The sequence below is a fragment of the Acinonyx jubatus genome, chromosome X, assembly GCF_027475565.1.
Source record: "Acinonyx jubatus isolate Ajub_Pintada_27869175 chromosome X, VMU_Ajub_asm_v1.0, whole genome shotgun sequence".
Classification (NCBI taxonomy): domain Eukaryota; kingdom Metazoa; phylum Chordata; class Mammalia; order Carnivora; family Felidae; genus Acinonyx; species Acinonyx jubatus.
In genome coordinates, this window is record NC_069389.1 from 123711716 (window position 1) to 123729870 (window position 18155).

The 18155-nt window shown below is 49.4% G+C and overlaps 1 protein-coding gene and 1 non-coding gene across 2 annotated transcripts; both read left to right on the top strand.

Moving 5' to 3' along the window:
* Positions 1 to 5898: 5898 nt before the first annotated feature.
* DKC1 (dyskerin pseudouridine synthase 1) lies at positions 5899 to 17292 on the top strand. Its single transcript, XM_027053193.2, has 15 exons — positions 5899 to 6043; positions 6835 to 6902; positions 7371 to 7457; positions 8809 to 8900; positions 9216 to 9400; positions 10002 to 10066; positions 10430 to 10556; positions 10965 to 11095; positions 11500 to 11643; positions 12818 to 12938; positions 13753 to 13871; positions 14543 to 14646; positions 15120 to 15228; positions 16040 to 16159; positions 16451 to 17292. The coding sequence occupies exons 1-15, from the start codon at positions 6028 to 6030 to the stop codon at positions 16514 to 16516; spliced, it is 1554 nt and encodes a 517-aa protein (XP_026908994.1). The 5' UTR covers positions 5899 to 6027; the 3' UTR covers positions 16517 to 17292.
* LOC113597358 (small nucleolar RNA SNORA36 family) lies at positions 11191 to 11326 on the top strand. Its single transcript, XR_003418136.1, has one exon. It is a non-coding gene; the product is annotated as a small nucleolar RNA SNORA36 family (small nucleolar RNA).
* Positions 17293 to 18155: the final 863 nt, after the last annotated feature.

Below are 18155 nucleotides of genomic sequence, written 5' to 3' on the forward strand. Positions count from 1 at the left end.
TCATATGAGTGGCTATTTCATATTTCATTGTCTTTCTATGTCTGGCTTACTTCATTTAGCATGATTTTTGTTCTTTTTTTTTTTTAAGATTTTATGTTTAAGTAATCTCTACACTCAACATGGGGCTCAAACTCACAACCCTGAGATCAAGAGTCACATGCTCTACCGATGGAACCAGCTAGGTGCCCCCAGCATGATGTTTTCAAGGTTCTTCCGTGTTGTAGTATATATCAGTATTTCGTTCCTTTTTATGACTGACTAGTATTCCAATGTATGGATACACCACATTTTGTCTATCCATTCATCTGTAGATGGATGCTTGGGTTGTTTCCACCTTTAGGCTATTGTGGATTATGCCGCTGTGAATATACAAGCATCTGCTTAAACACCTGTTTTCAAGTTTCTTGGGCATATATACATAGGAATGGAATTGCTGAGTCACATGGCAGCTCAGTATTTAACTTTTTGAGGAAGTGCCAGACTGCTTTCCGGCAGCTGCGCCGCTAGACGGTGGAGCGCTGCTGCTCACACCGGACTCTGTGGCTTGGTTGGTCGAACAATGCCCGGATCATGATATGCAGCTCAGGTCTCGAGATCACACAGTCCTTCAATTTCAACCAAGGACTAAAGAAAGTCAGGAGCCTTTCCTCCCGGCAGATCAATACGTGTGAAGGTCCTGCCTTTATTTTTATTTATTTATTTATTTATTTTAATTCATATTTCATTTTTTATAATGGTTTTTTTTAATGTTTATTTATTTTTGAGAGACAGAGCATGATCCAGGGAGGAGCAGAGAGAGAGAGAGAGAGGGAGACAGAGAATCTGAAGTGGGCTCTGTCCCGGTGCAGGGCTCGAACTCATGAACCATGAGATCATGACCCGAGCTGAAGTCAGACGCTTAACCGACTGAGCCACCCAGGCGCCCCTAGTTGGTTTTTAATTAATCTTTACTAAACACGAGAACTAATGCCTCTTGGCCTACTGGGGATCAAACGACGTTGGTGTTGCCAGGTCACATGCCACTCAACTGAGCTAACCAGCCACCTAGTCAGTCCTAGCTTTATTTTTGTCCCAAATTGCAGAAGCCTGAGCTGTGATTCTCTTATCAAGGCTTGGAAAAGGCTCTGGGTAGCACCCTAATGGGTTACGCCAGCTCCAGAAAGAGGCCCACTGAGCACCGTGCTTCCCTCTCAGTGGTGTGGGCTGGAGGTACAGCAACTTGTTTTTCTCTTTGGAGGGCCATCTCAATATGCCTCAGCCCACTGGATGCCCAGAAACTTCACGGAGGTGGTGGTCCCCTGCATTTTTGGGGGACTTATCTCTCACCCTGTGACAAAATATTTGCTACTTCCTATGCATCAGGTCCAGTCAGCGTGGTATCATTCATGTAATGGACCAGCATGATGTCTTGGGGGACAGTGAGATGATCGAGTCAGTCCCTGGGGACTTAATTATAAGAATACACCAGAGAATTGAAGGGACAGCTCTAGAGGCTTCCTTTTGACTGTTCTTTCCATAATTGTCTTCCATCCTTGAGTCAAAAAGCCCCTCGCGGAATTTTTCCAGCTCCCGATTGTGTTTATTCCAATTACATAGTCAGGAACTGGGAGAAAAGCCAAGGAGGACCCACAGGGAGAGGGACACAGACTGAGTCTCCATTTCTGACCAGTGGACTGCAATGGCATTCTATGTCCCCATGGAAAAGAAGGATGAAGGTGTGAAGTATACACTACGGGCCGCCTAGGTGGCTCAGTCGGTTAAGTGTCCGACTCTTAGCTTCGGCTCAGGTCATGCTCTCAGGGTTTGTGAGATCGAGCCTCACATCGGGTTCTGTGCTGACAGGGCAGATGGAGCCTCCTTGGGATTCACTCTTTCACTCTTTCTCTGTCCCTCCCCTGCTTGTATGCACACACACTCTCTCACAAAATAAACTTTTTTTTTATTTAAAAAAAATTTTTTTTAACGTTTTTATTTATTTTTGAGACAGAGAGAGACAGAGCATGAACAGGGGAGGGTCAGAGAGAGGGAGACACAGAATCTGAAACAGGCTCCAGGCTCTGAGCTGTCAGCACAGAGCCCAACGCGGGGCTCGAACTCACGGACCACGAGATTGTGACCTGAGCCGGAGTCGGCCGCTTAACCGACTGAGCCACCCAGGCGCCCCAACAAAATAAATAAACTTTTTAAGAAGTATACACTAGTGTTAAGTGTACCTGGTCTCATCTTCACTTGAGGGCTCTGAGCTTGTGGACTGACTGGGTCTGGGGATCCGATGAGGGGCTATGAGTTTCCATCATGGTGACTTGAGGCAGACCTAGAGCCTGTTGTTGGGGTTCTACACACCATGGAGTACTATAGGTGGCCTATTAACAGGACATCATGACCAATTAGCCACCACCAAAGATCCTTGGGGAGAAACCATCCTGTTCTATGAGATTTAGTGCCACTACTTGGCCTCTGCTGCTCCAGGATCCCATAATTCCCACTGAGAGTGCAACCCTGTTTCCATGGCAACACCACTCCCCTCCTTTCCCAGACTAATTTTCCAGAACCTTCACCAAAGTATGTCTCAGTGTTTTGGTAAAAAGAAGGTCCCTTGAGCTCTCTTAGGGGATGTAGTTAAGGGCTGAGCCAGTAAGTTGCACACAACAAGTTCATTCCAACATTCTCACCCACCTGAGTCTTGGGATTGGAGACAATGAGGGACGTGAGGAGCTAGGGCACAAGGAGAACTGGCATCCTCTTGCTCAGTAACTGACCTGGTGACTTCATTCCAGGATCCCCAGGAAAGGCAGGATCGGCCTCATCAGACAGGGGAGGGGGGGCTGCTTCTGCTGGTAAGGGCAGGTCCATGGGGTTTCTGAGTTCAGAAGACACAGATTCATTAAACAAAACTACTCACTGAGCATCTTCCAGGAGCTGGATATATAGCAGTGAACAAATAGACAAAATTTTCCTGGCTTCATAAGGCTAGTGAAGAGAGACAATGAACAAGTTTCATTTAAGGCAGAGGGGAGAGCAGGTGCAGAAGACCCGAGGAGGGGGAATGTGCCTGGAGTAGTCCCGAATAGTCAAGAGGCAGTGTGCCAGGAGTGGGGTGAGTAAGGGCAGGAGGGGACAGAGCTGGACACAGGAAGAGAAGGGCAGTGGCTGTCACAGACACTTTAGCTCTTACTCTTAGTGAGATGCTGCATTGGTTTCCTGGGGCTGTCTAACAAAGGACCCCTAACTGGGCAGCTTTAACTAACATAAACTCATTCTTTTCCAGATCTCGAGGCTTGAAGTACAGGCTTGAAGTACGAAATCACTACAGTCTCTGCCTCCATCTTCACATGGTTTCTTCCCTTCTAAGGACACTTGCCACTGGATGTGGGGCCCACCTGGTAATCCAGGGTGATCTCATCTTGAGATCCTTAACTTAATTACATGTACAAAGACCCTTTTTCCAAATAAGGTCACATTCACAGGGTCCAGGGGTCAGAACAAATCTTTTGGGGGGCCACTTCATCCACTACAGATGGGAAGTCATTGAGGGGTTTGAGCAGAGGAGAGACATGCCCTGACTTCCAGTTTAATGGCTCTTGCCAGGTGCCACATTGAGAAGACAGTATAGTTGGAGACAGTAGAAGCAGAGGGCCCTGCAGGAGGCCATTGGAAAAATACAGGAGAACCATACAGATGGCATGGACTACGGTGACAGCACTGAAGGTGGTAAAAAATCATCAGACTCTGGATCTCCTTGGGAACCAAAGCTGAGAGACTAACAGACTGGATGAAGACTGTTGGAGAAAGATGAAGCCTACATTTACTTGGCAAAATATTTACCAATGAAGCATTATAGAATAGTGGGAGAAGTAATGAACTACTCATGGATTGATTGATACTGGGGACTTTGGTTATCTATAAAAAGTCAATTTAGATCATTATTATTATTATTACTGGGGCACACACCTAAATAAATTCCATGTAGTATAAAAAGTTAGGTGAGGAAAAACAAATCTATTTTTAAGGCACCGTAAAATACAAGTGAAAAATTTCTGATTAAAAATTTTTTTTCGGGGCTCCTGGGTGGCTCAGTCAGTTAAGCGCCTGAATTCGGCTCAGGTCATGGTTTCACAGTTTGTGTGTTTGAGCCCTGTGTTGGGCTCTGTGCTGACGGCTCACAGCCTGGAGCCTGCTTCGGATTCTGGGTCTCCTCCTCTCTCTGCCCCTCCCATGCTCATGCTCATGCTGTCCCTCAATAATAAATAGGTGTTAAATTTTTTTTTTAAATTTAACATCTATTCATTTTTCAGAGACAGAATGCAAGTAGGGCTGGGGCAGAGAGAGAGAGAGAGAGAGAGAGAAGGGAGAATCTGAAGCAGGCTCCAGGCTCTGAGCTGTCAGCACAGATCCCCGTGCGGGGCTCGAACTCAAGAGCAGTGAGATCATGACCTGAGCCGAAGTCAGCGCTTAACCAACTGAGCCTCCCAGATGCCCAAACGTCGCTAATTTTTGTATGGCAGAGGAAAACTGGAAGCAAAGCAGCAAGTCGTTAGAAAAGGTAATGTCAAAGATTTCATTTACAATAGCAGTAAATAAATAAGTCAAAATCAGTCAAATCCACAGAGATTAGATTAAAAACCCCCTCTTGAGCACGCCTGGGTGGCTCAGTTGGTCCAACCTCACACTCTTGATTTCGGCTCAGATTCTGATCTCACAGTTCGTGAGTTCTGCACTGTTAGTGCAGAGCCTGCTTGATTCTCTTTACCTCTGTCTCTGCCCATTCCCCGTTCTCTCTCTCTCTCTCTCTCTCTGAAAATAAGTAAACCTTTTATTTTTTTTACTTAAAAAAATTTTTTTAATGTTTATTTTTATTTTTGAGAGAGACAGAGACAGAATGCGAGTGGGTTAGGGGCAGAGAGGGAGACCCAGAATCCGAAGCAGGCTCCAGGCTCTGAGCTGTGAGCACAGAGCCCGAGCGGGGCTCGAACTCACGAGCTGTGAGATCATGACCTGAGCCGAAGTCGGACACTCAACCGAGTGAGCCACCCAGGCACCCCAAGTAAACCTTTTAAAAAGTCTTTAAAAAAGAACCCGTGCTTGACAGACAGAAGAGTGAGATGAACACCAAAGACAGACGGGAAGAGAGCTTGCACCAGGATTTGCTACTTCCTGGCTGCCAGATACTGCTGCCATTAAGGGATCTGTGACTACAGAGCCCTTGACATAGAGCCCCCTCGTGCACTTCCAATCGAGGTGTGCTGTAAGTGTAAAACACACACTGGAAAGACAGTACCAAAAAATGTAATATATTCCATTCATAATGTTGTGTATCGCTTATATGTTGAAATGAAAATATTTTGGATCATTGGGTTAAACAAATTTTGTTATTAAAATCAATTTCACCTTTTTCCTTTTCCTTTTTTTTTTCTTGCCATGTGGCTGTTGGAAAATTTAAAAGTCCACAAGCAGCTCGCACAGTGTTCCTATTGGCCAGCGGCGCTCCAGCTGGATGGGAATTGCAAGCAGCAAAGAGCTTTCAACGTCTCTGTGCCTCAACGTCTTCGCTTTTTAATCGGGACTGATCCGATACCCAACCTTAAAGGGTCGGCGAAAGGAAGCAATTAGCTGTTGTTTAACAGAGTGCTCGCGGGACGCCCGAGTGCCTAGGCCCGTGTTAAACCCAACGAAAGTCGGCGACCCGGGCCCGGGACCGCGCCCACAAGTTACGGACCACCGGGGCGGACTGCGCATGCGCCTCCAACAGGGGCAGCCCAGGGCCGGGCGAGGCTCAAGGCGCACGCGCGGGCGCGCTACCGCAGCGCGGGCGGGAGGGCAACCCAACCAATGAAATTGCGCAGGCGGCCCGCGCGCGCCCCGGGCTGTGCTCCCAGAGCCCGGCCCCGCCCCCACCGCTCCGCGGCGCGGCGCGCACTGGGCGTCACAGAGGTGGGCGGGGCTTAGTGGCGCGGCCTGAGGGCGGCGGGAGTCTGTGCTTGCTTCCTCGGCGGTGTCCCACGCTGCTCGCACGCTGTGCGGGGCAACATGGCGGACACGGAAGGTAAAGGGTCGCTTCCTCGTGGGTGGCCGGGCCGAGTACTGGCTCCGCCGTGCGGAGAGCCGGGGTGGGAGGGTGGCGGCGTCGGGGGCCGAGATCCCCGCCGGTCTGCCGCCGGTCCGGCCCCGTCGCCGCCGGGTCGGGCCTCCTGTTGGCCTTCCTCTTGGCCTTGGCTCTAAGGGTGACGGCAGGAGATGGAGAGGTGCTGGCAGTGACGTGGCTCTGCGAGGCCCGGGCCTCCCTTCGATGGCACAGCCGCCTGAGGGCCCGGGTCGTCGCCGAAAGGCGTCGGCCTCTCCGGCGACCCCGCGGTGACGGGAGACCTGGCCGTACCTGCGCCGCCGGCAGCCCACACACCCGGGTCGGTCGGCGCCACGCGGAAGGGCGCTGGGAAGAGGCCCTGCAAGGAGAGGGGCCGAGGGGCTCGTACGTACGCGCAGCTCCAAGTACAGAGAAAGTTGTACAGGCCGGGGGCCGGGGAGGGGGCGGTTGCGTGGTCACTCAGGGAACTTGGAGGCCCTTGGCCCGAGCGCTCCTGCGGCAGATCTAAGCCCCTCCACGGCCACGTGGTGAGCCGGAATGGAAGCCGGCATGTGCGACTGCCTGCGGTCGGTTACCGGGCCGTGCAGCCCACGCATTTGTCTTTTACACACTAGGCTTTCGCCAGCAATTCTAGATCAAACATCCGATTTTTACTTGCTCTGATTTCACTATTTGAAGCTTCGTTGCCCTTATTTTGGGGAAAAACTCCCAAATCTCGTGTGTGTGTGTGTGTGTGTGTGTGTTTGTTTTAGTGTATATTGTGCCGAAGAAACATAAGAAGAAAAAGGAGCGGAAGTCGTTAGCAGAAGAAGATGTAGCAGTGAGTAGAAATATGTTTTGCTTTGCTTTGACAAAAAGGAAATGTTACGTAGGTAACAGGTTACATAAAACAACTGTTTTTTGCAAGTTTCTAAGGAATGGGTTGGAATTGAGTGGTTGTTTTAGGAAATACACAACCCCAGTCACCTGAGTCTCCTGTCAAGTAGAGTTTGCTGACTGGTGTTGGTACACCAGCTGCTCTCCCTGAAATGCTTTTTTTTTATTCCACCCACAGACCCACTATTCCTCTTTCTCTCATAAGGACCTGACCCCATCTTGGTGGCACTTCACTTACTTTTCTGAGATCGTGGTTCATTTCCGAGATCCTGGTTTTTCTTTGGAGGTCCCAGTGAAGAGCAATAGAAACTACCTTGTTTTCTATTTAAAAGGCTTAAACTTATGTGATAGCAGTGGAACTTTTCCAAATCACTTGGGAAGTCTAATAGGGTGTGTTTCTGTCCCATGTAAGGAGATACAACACGCTGAGGAATTTCTTATCAAACCTGAATCCAAGGCGGCTCAGTTGGACACATCTCAATGGCCCCTGTTGCTCAAGGTATGTGGTTAAGATTATGCATCGGATCAATGCCTGGCTTTTACCTTATTGAAGTGTTAAAAGATTGGTTAAGAGTGATTAGCGCTAGCATCCTTGACCTTGGCAATGGTAGATGACACAGTCTAAAGCAATGTTTTTCAGTGTGTCTGACATGAAGGCCAGGTTTTGTTTTGTTTTGGTTTTCATTTCCAGTGCACCCAACGCTTTACATGATACAGTTAAAATGTCACAATGTAAAACCACCATCGAAGTTTACAAATAATTAGTTCTTGGTTTCTGTATTTAACTCCACTTTACAGACTCATACTAGTTTGTGAGCCTCGCTTGGAGCAGGACTGCTTTAGTGCTTGAGAACATGAGCTTTGAAACCAGACCAATTTCAGTCAGACTTTGTGACCACACAAAGTCAGTGTGTGACTTTGAGCCAGTCATTTAACCTCTGAGGTGGTTTGCTCATGACATCTTTTATTGGGAAGGCAAGCTGAGGGCTGCAGGAGGTAATCCATGAAATGTGTTTTGCTGTAGTGCCTGGCACGTAACACGTTCTCTAGAAAATTGCTGACCGTTGTGTTGGGTTTGAAATAGGCTGGCTCAGTGATGAGTTGAATTACAAGTTTCACAAACAACTTAGTGGGCACCATGTATGAGATTAGGAGAAAAAGCTAGGGTAGGGAAAGTTACTCAGATGCCTCTTGGCAAAGTGTTTTAATAAATCAATATATATTAGGTGAAAGAATGAGATTTGCTCGTGTAATTCAACACTGTTCAGTTTCTGCTCGGCCAGATGGGTCTACCATTTATATCTGCTTTTCTGTTATAGGTTCTGGGGATATGCTAGTGAACTGGATAGGCCAGAGTCCCTACTATCATGAAACTTAAAATCTAGGGGTGGGAGGTAGATGGTTAAAAAAAATAATTGCTATTTGTCGAAGCACTACGATGGAATTAAACTGGGTAATGTGAAAGGTGAGCTTCAGTTGAGGGGAGCTCTTTGAGACCTGCAGTTGAGCCCTGGAAAGGAGGAGAGTAAAAAGGAGCAGACCTGAGAACAGAGATGGGAATATCTGGAGCAGGAATGAGCTGGTTGTGTTTGAGAAACGTGGTTGCCAGTCCTGGTAACAAAAAGTATTTCTAGAGGAGTGATTAACTTTGTCTAAATCCTCCTGCTGTGGGTAATTTCTCCAGTGTGTAAGGGGGCTTAACGCTGTGTCACACATAATGAAAACCGAGGGGTAGAATCCAGGTTTCCGAACTTGCAAGTTAACCATATCATGGTTGATAGTGGTGCTGACTCTTATACACACGTTAATGGTTTATTAAGTTTATTTTGTGTTGTATCCTTGCTTTCCAGAATTTCGATAAGCTAAATGTAAGGACAACACACTATACACCTCTTCCTTGTGGATCAAATCCTCTGAAGAGAGAGATTGGGGACTATATCAGGTAAGTGTGTTGGGAGCAAGCACTGTTCAGACTTCTTTTCAAAAGGACCTTTTCAGGGGCGCCTGGCTGGCTTAGTTGATAGAGCATCCAACTCTTGGTCTTCAGGTCATGTGTTCGAACCCCACATGGCACATAGAGTTTATTTTTAAAAAGACCTTTTCACATCAGTTATTCAAGGAGATAGTGGCATTTTAGAATGGCTTAGAATTGCCTTAAACACATAACCCGTCCTGATCGTGAACTTTTTTCCTCTTCAGATTTAGTTTTTATTAAAGGGCCAGCGATGATGGTGCAGTGATTTCTTTTCCATTCTAGGACAGGTTTCATTAATCTTGATAAGCCCTCCAACCCCTCTTCCCATGAGGTGGTAGCGTGGATCCGACGAATACTTCGGGTGGAGAAGACAGGACACAGTGGTACTCTGGATCCCAAGGTGACTGGCTGTTTAATCGTGTGCATAGAACGAGCCACTCGCTTGGTGAAATCCCAACAGAGTGCAGGTATGTGCAAGAGGGAATAAAGAGGCAGCCACTTTGATACTGGAAGGCTTTCTACATTTCCTTTCCTTCTATTTTTGGCCCTTGGAAATTTTCATCAGGAGAATCTCTCATACTTGACCTTCCAAGGTTTTTTCTTCTTTTTTTTTTTAAATGCTTATTTATTTTGAGAGGGAGAGAGAGCAAGCCTGTGTGAGCCGGGGAGGGGTAGAGAGAGAGAATCCCAAGCAGGCTCTGCACTTTCAGCACAGAGCCTGACACGGGGCTTGATCTCACGAACTGTGAGATCATAACCTAAGCCAAAATCAAGAGTCGGACACTTAACCGACTCGGCTGCCCAGGTGCCCGAAAAAGGTTTTTTGCTAAGCAGGCTGTACGCTGGATGCTCCAGCGGTCCCTGTCAGCGTACTGAAAGTTGAATTCCCAATGAGAGAGAGCATGTTCAGTCCTTTCCCAAGTCCAAACCATGAAATTTGTCTTGATGCAAATTTTACAGAGTCAAATGGCCTGCTTTTCCTGTTATACAAAATGTGAATATGAGCATATTTTTAAAACTACAGAAAACTCAGTGGCCACACCTGACTACTCTTTTGTCATTTTTCAGGCAAAGAGTATGTGGGAATTGTCCGGCTACACAATGCTATTGAAGGGGGGACTCAACTTTCTAGGGTAAGTCTGATTATAGGGAGGGCACATTTTGGCGATTTGGGTATCCAAGCCCGTAGACATCTGGAGACAGGTCGGTTTTCCTGACCGTCCTGTCTTGTGCCCTTACCAGTGGGCTGCCCAAGCTGGCCTGGACAGGTAACTGCACATGGCAGGGTCACTTCTGGACATGCCACTTCTGAGGAAAGGGCTCTGATTGGCACCGAGTCCTTTCTGTGTCTTTGAAGAAAGAAGCAAAAATGGAAAGGGCATCATAGGTCTTAAATGATTGAAAGATACTTTGTGTTTCAGTTGTGTCCTCAACCTGCCACGGTAGACCCTTGCTCTTATTCAAGAGTCTTTATTTTGATTTGTGCTTATTCTTAGGCCCTAGAAACTCTGACAGGTGCCTTATTCCAGCGACCCCCACTTATTGCTGCAGTAAAGAGGCAGCTCCGAGTTCGGACCATATACGAGAGCAAGATGATCGAGTATGATCCGGAAAGAAGATTAGGTGGGTCCTTAGGCCTTTGAGGAAGCCATCCATATGTGGACAGGAATGCCTTTTTTTTTTTTTAAAGAGAGCGCAACTGGGGTAGAGGGACAGAGGGAGAGAGAATCTTAGGCTCCACGTTTGGCATGGAGCCTGACGAGGGGCTTGATCCCACGACCCTGGGATCGAGACCTGAGCCGAAATCAAGAGTGGACACTCAACCAACTGAGCCACGCAGGCACCCCAGGAATGCATTGTTGAGAATTAGATTCTCTCATTAAGAATAGATGCCCTTAGTGTATGGTGTGGTCAGGGCCTGTTTCTATTGTTTTTAGTCTTGTTGGCTCAGATACAGAATATCTCTGGGTTTTTCAGTTAGCAATGTGTTTACTTTGGAAAATGTGCTACTTTTATGTGTGTGCATCTTAGGAATCTTCTGGGTGAGTTGTGAGGCCGGCACATATATTCGGACACTGTGTGTGCACCTGGGTTTGTTGTTGGGAGTTGGCGGTCAGATGCAGGAACTTCGGCGGGTGCGTTCTGGAGTCATGAGTGAAAAGGTACAGCATTATGGGCTAGAAGTTTTGGAGCTGCTCCTTAACATCCTCCCGCCCCTGCTGCAATGCCACCTGCTTCACATCCTGGAAAAGGCAATTTCCAAAGTGTTGAGTTCAGTTCAGGGCAGCTTCCCTGTTCTGTTAATTAAACTTTGGAACATTGAAACCCGGGCTGTGGGAGATGATTGGATAGAAAGCATTACTCTATTCATTTTGATCCCACAGCCTACAAAACTGCCTAGATTTAAGTATGTCACCAGCTTACAGATGTGCGGAAGATAGATGATTGGGAAGAGACTAAAGACTGAGTTTGGACTAAATTCATTCACATTTTGGAAGTTTGGGGTCTGTTGGACCATTTAAGATACAGTGACACTGAACAATTTTTGCGCGTGGCTGCTTTTCAGGACCATATGGTGACGATGCACGATGTGCTTGATGCCCAGTGGCTGTATGACAACCACAAGGATGAGAGTTACCTGCGGCGGGTTGTTTACCCTTTAGAAAAGCTCTTGACATCTCACAAACGGCTGGTGATGAAAGACAGCGCGGTAAGTCCTGGGCTGCACGTCCGCAGTGTGATAAAACGACCCCAGGCAGGAGGTCTGGTCTGTGCTCTGTGGGAAGAGATGAAACATGATATGAGCTTACTGTTTTCCTTTAAGTAATTCCTACACCCAAGGTGGGGCTCGAACCTCACATCCCCAAGATCAAGAGTCACACGCTCCACCAACTGAGCCGGCCAGGCACCCTGAGAGCACTTCTCTTAATGATATAATTAGTTATGTCAGGGACAAAGGATAGCAAAGTTAAGGGTATTTGATGCATTTAAAAAATGTTTATTGATTTTTGAGAGCAAGCAAGAGAGAAAGCAGGGGAGGGGCAGAGAGAGAATCCCAAGCAGGCTCCATGCTGTCAGCACAGAGCCCAACATGGAGCTCAAACTCACAAACCGTGAGATCATGACTTGAGCCGAAATCAAAAGTCAGATGCTTAACCAACTGAGCCACCCAGGAATCCGTCTGATGAATTTTTTGTATGTTATGGTTTGTAGGAGACAAAAATTATAGAGGTATACTAAGCCAGGCTATCATAGTTGGAAAAAGTTAATCATGTGAACTAGAACAGAAATGTGATAAATTCTCATTATGCTGGGATCAGATTGGTGCCGTCTGGGTGAATTTAGGGGGAGGAAGAATGCGGTCGGCAAGGTATGTAGGTAAGTGAAGGCAAGATGGCATAAGCCATTGATGTCCAGGAGAGGTGGCCTTTTTAACCTGCATGGGGTCGGGTCGCAGGCCTTGGCAGTCTTGCTTACTGGTTACTTTGGGGGCCTGTTAATAGGCCAGATCTCCCAATAAAGCAAAAAGGTTTCCCATTTCTGTCAGGGTTTTCCTCAAGGATAAAAAATAGAGAAGAGTAAGGAAAATGAAGGCTGGGTTTTGGTTTAAGATAAAGATACCTTTGAAGTCCTGTGGATGGATGAGTAGGTATTTCAGTCCCCTTTAACGTCTGAGTCGGTGGGGATAAGGTGGCTAGCCTGTGGTGAGTGGTTGCTTCATACACCGGATCGCAGCCAGTGGCTGTCGGTGCCATTAGCCCCATTTTGTAGGTGGGGGTACACTCGCAGGTCCACCCCGCGTGTTCTTTTCTGGTGTGGGTTCGGATGGAGGGCACTGGCTAGCGGAGCAGCTGGTGCTCTGACGTGCGATGCCATCCCTGCAGGTGAATGCAATCTGCTATGGGGCAAAGATCATGCTTCCGGGAGTTCTCCGATACGAGGACGGCATCGAAGTCAACCAGGAGATCGTGGTCATCACCACCAAAGGGGAAGCGATCTGCATGGGTAAGAGGAGAACTTGCACTAGTTCCTGCTGCACCATCACAGCCAGGCTTGCTAAGAGCGGACCCCAAGTGCAGCTCCTCAGGGTCACGTAATCACTGTGTTGTCTGGGGCCTGTAGAGGTAGTCCTAGCAGGGGATCGTGGTAGATGGGCCCAGATTTTGTCCAGCTGGCTGGTATTAGCAGCCACATCTCAGCAGCTTGGTTCCAGTGAGGATGGAGGAAATCATCCAGGAAGAGAATGCGTGTCTTTGGTAATTCATATGGAGAGTATAGTCCATTCGTTGTCTGTCTGTAGCAGTTAACTTGTGAGTGTTTAGTTGGTGTTGTCGCTTAGAACTTCGAGTGTTCCATTCCGTGAAGGGTGTGTGCAAGCCGTTCCCTGTGTGTGGCCTGAGCCTGGAGCCTGAGGAGTGTATCTTTAGGGTGCCTTGTCGAGGTGTTCCCTTCCCCTCTTGGCTGCTCCCCGCAGAGCCCTGCTTACAACTGAGAAGGGAGTCTGATGACATGCTTTCCTCCTGGCACGAGTGAGGCGCGGTCAGTGAATACCTCAGATGCTTGGACTCCTGAGGATCTAGGAAGCATTGAGTTTTACGTGATTAGTGTGAATGTTTTTTAAACTGATAACATGCTTTCAGAGGCTTTCTTCCCATAATGGCAGATTGTCTCCATATGAACATCCTCAGCAAAGGAAGCCTCCATTAAGGCAGTAGAGCTTTGAGTTTCCAATGGATTTATAAAACAGTGGAATTAGGGCTCATCGCCAATCACGTTTTCCGCTCCAGATCCCTCTTTCATTTCTTTCCCACACCTCCAGCTATTGCATTAATGACCACAGCAGTGATCTCTACCTGTGACCATGGTATAGTAGCCAAGATCAAGAGAGTGATCATGGAGAGAGATACTTATCCTCGGAAGTGGGGTTTAGGTCCAAAGGTAAGTGGGACTGTGTGTGTGTCCCACCGGGTTATGTTTTCATTTTTGTGTTGTTGAATATTCACCTGGATGGCTGTCGAGTGTGTCCCTACTACCACAATCTTGCCTTGTGCTGGGCTCTGGCGAGTTGATGGTGAGTAGAAATGGGCCCATCTCAGACCTTCGAGATTTCCTAGTATAAAGGGGGAAGCAGATGGACGTCAGTCATACTGCGCAATGAATGGTGAATTTCCGCCAAGTTGAAGGCTTATCAAGGGATGCAGAGGGGTGCCTGGCACTTTGGGAGTCCAAACTGAGGGGTTTGGCCTGGTTGGGGGTCCTGGGTAAGAGATTTGCTGGAGCCGGGCCAGCTTAGAGGATGCAGTGTTAGGTGTCAGGGAGGGGAGAGTGTGGGGAAGCTGGAATAGCAGGTGCAAAGGCCTGGGGGTTGAGAATGAGGTGGGGGGAGGTGCCACAAAACAACGCTTCAGAGGCTGTCAGTGATACAGTGGGCTTTGTGACTTGCGCCAAGTCCCACGTTTGCTCCCGTTGGAGAACATGGGTTCTGAGTGTTGTGCGGAGGAGTGTGGAGCCCAAGTGAGACTGTGAGGGATGAGCCTGATGTGAGCGGTCACAGTACCTGCTTCACGAGTTGACACTGTTCTGATGTTGAAACTCTGACGGTCTGCCAGGCAAGTCAGAAGAAGTTGATGATCAAGCAGGGCCTTCTGGATAAGCATGGCAAGCCCACGGACAGCACACCTGTCGCCTGGACGCAGGAGTACGTGGACTACAGGTGAGGGTGGGACGTCTCCGAGCCCCAGCTGGGCAGAGAGTGCAGGTGAGGAGGGCATAGGTGGTGAGGGTGGGAGGCCGTGGAGCCCAGGGGGCAGGTGCGGTGAGGGGGCGGCCCAGACGGGTGCCTCGACTGCAGGTGAGCATGGGGAGGGAGGACAGGAGCTCCTGGAGTGCCTGGGTACGGGGGCGGCGGGGGGGGCATATTCAGTTTGGGGGAAACTTGCTAAACGCGGGGTGGTGGCTCAGGAGGCCTGGGGGCTGGAGGTACTACCCTTGACTGCCCAGGCCGGTTAGGGGCCGGGGCCTCCGTGGCAGACAGTTAACCCCTTTGTAGTCTGGTTCGTGGGGCTCTAGAGGGAGTCATTCTGCAGCAGTGAGTGGGGATTTCTGGCCACTGTCAGTATTTGGATGGCGACTTTCACTGCCTGAAAGCCGTTCAGTGCATTTGACCCATCGCTCCCTCTTTTTCAGTGACTCTGCCAAGAGAGAGGTGGCGGCCAAGGCAGCAAAAGCCCCGCAGGAAGTTGTTGAAGTGGTAAAAGCCCCAAAAGTAGTTGATGAAGCGGTGAAAGCTCCAAAGGTAAGTGACGTGCTAGGATCAGTTTGCAGTGTCCTTTGGGAGAGGGTTCTGTTCGGCCCGTGTCGAGTTCTGCGGTCCCCCCCGTATGTTGCAGCTCAGCGCGGCAGGCTTCCCGCCCCTGGGGGTGCACGCAGCACACGATGCAGGTCGTGTGCCACACCTCGGGCTCCACAGGCCTGGAGGTCGGGCAGCGACACTGGAGCAGATCGCACGTACGTGTCCCTCTGGCCCCCACGTGGGGTCAAGCGCGGGCACAGCTCGTGTGGGAGCAGAGTCCGCTCTAGACAACAGCAGCTCGGCGTTGAAAATACGCGGCAGGGCCGCAGCTCTCCAGTCTGAGGGTTCCGGGAAGGACTTCTGGCCCCACTGGGGGCCGTCAGCCTCACGCCCCTGGCGCACCCTCCTTCTCTGAGGGCACGCGGCCCACCAGTTCAGGCTCAGCTGCGCCCACGGGTCCTGCTCTCTAGGGAGGAGACCGTGTTGGAGTCCTCGGTAAATGGGGGCTCTGTTTGTTGGATTTAGGCTCTTTTCTTAATGTTTGTTTATTTTTGAGAGAGAGAGACAAAGTGTGAGCAGGGGAGGAGCAGAGAGAGAGGAAGACACAAAATCCAAAGCAGGCTCCCGGCTCTGAGCTGTCAGCACAAAGCCTGACGCGGGGCTCGAACTCACGAACTGTGAGATGGTGACCTGAGCCGAAGTCGGACGCTCAACTGACTGAGCCACCCAGGCGCCCCAAGATTTAGGCTCTTTTCTTACTGAACCTCTCTCATCCGTGTTTGCCCAAGACCTAACACGATTGTCCCCACCTTAGCGGAAGCGAGAGAGTGAAAGTGACGAGACGTCACCACAGCTGGTCAAGAAAGAAAAGAAGAAGAAGAAGGATAAGAAGGCCAAAGCTGGTGTAGACAGTGCGGACGATCCGGGAGATGGGGTGTGTAGAAATACGGCAGACACGAAAGGGGAGGGGGCGGCAGTCCCACGTTGCGTGTGCCCTCCAGCAGTCCTGGGGGGGGGGGGGCACCGAAACCGACCCCAGCGTTTACTTAGAAGTGTGCTGCTGGCCGGGTGGTCTGTGGAAGTCCGGCACTGGGGCGGCGCTGAAAGTTACGTGCAAAATGACCGTGGAATAGCCTCGCCGATCCCGAAAAGGCTTCCGGGGCTTTCGGGACTTCCCTAATTTGGTTCTGTTAACAGATGCTGTGAGGCTCTCTCTTTCTTCCAGGACAGTGACGCCAGCAAGAAGAAGAAGAAGAAGAAGAAAATCAAAGTGGAAGTGGTTTCTGAGTAGTGGAGACCACTTTAAGCCCGGTGTCCAGTTGGGAGGAGAAATTAAAAAGCCTTACTGAGAAAACCTAATTCCTTTGGTTCTTGAGGGAATGGAACCCAGGTCCCAGAAAGGGTGGAGAGCCCCGGCACGTTTTCCTGCTACCTGAGAGCTCTGTGAGGTCACCTGGTACGCCCATCCCATCCTGTCCTGTTTTAAGGATACGGGTGAAGGAGGCGGATTTGATGCCACCCGCTTCTCTGCTGGGGAGAGTCGGAACCCTCTCCTTCAGACCCAGCGCAGCCTGGGCACCGTCTCAGCTGTTGCCCGGTGGCTGTGTTGACACCCTCGCTCTCTCCTGGTTTGCACCCCGTCCCCCGCCCTGGCTCATCGAAAGCGTCCGCACGTTGCTCAATGAAATGGTGTAGAGCAAGTAAAACCATAGAACCGAGCCACGCTGCTCACTGCAGAGATCAATTTTTCCCCCCGCGTCCTATGAGGACAGTGGTCTACTTTGGCGTCACGGCCACCTGTGTCACCCCCATTTCCCCTGCCAGAGGCAGGCCAAACTTATCAGCTGTTTTCCAGTCCATCTCGGGCTTAGTGGTCTTCTGTGTACTTGTTCAGAGCCTGTGTGTACAGCCTCGTGCGCCTGGATCCATCTGCCTACGTGTTTTGTGACAGAAGCTAGAAACTGCTCTGTACTCTTAACCCTCCTTTACTTTCAAAGGATGCAGTCACTCACTGTTGGGAGAAGGTTGGAATTTTTACTTATTAAACTTTACTTGTTTTTAAAAGTATTCTTGTTGGGTTTTCTGATTGTTGGGGATCTCAGATTCATAGAAGAAAAAATATAAAATATTTTGATTAAAAATCCAGGGAACCATGTCCTGTTTGACATTTGCTGATCCCCTGGTTACTTTTCTTGCCTTGCAACGTTCATCTCGGGGCCTGTTATCTGGCATGGGACCAAATGCTCTGGAGTCTCCATTCGGGACATTGACTAGATAAAAAGAGGGACATCATCACAAATTTAGTGATCCTGCAAATGACAGGAGAAAGGTGTTAGTATCTACGGAGTGGGTCTGGGAGGGGGGGATCCTGAGAGTGGCCCGGGGCTGGGTTTCCCTCTGTGAGTGAGGTCGGAATGCAAGCCTCCAGCAAGTCGTGGTGGGAAGCTCACTGTGCCCCCGCTTAGTGGGTTCTCCTGCAGGATGGGAGCGTCTCGTGTGCATTTCTACGTGAATGCACGTGTTTGTGACCCCAGCAGCTGCTGTGAGAACAAGGGAGTGGAGTTTTCCTTCTGGACACGGTAGTTTAATTTGGGCAAGTAGTCGTGGGTGTTCTGAAAACCAGGTCTGGAGAGCGAAGCAGCTGAAAGGAGCGGCTGGTAGAACGGGCAACGTTCCCTCGGGAATCTTCACAGTCCCTTAAATAAACGTGAATGTGCGCACTCCCCCTGTGGAATACAAATGGGGTGATCACACCTTTGTTGCCAAACTTTCTTTAGATGCGTGCACGCGTGCGTGTGTCCGGGTCCACGTGTAAGCACCGGGTCATGCCCTGCCCAGTGCACACACACACCGCTCCCGGGAAGTTATTTTGACCTCTAGGTTCCAGATTGTTCCATGCTGGAGGGGAGACTTAAGGACCCAGGAGAGGT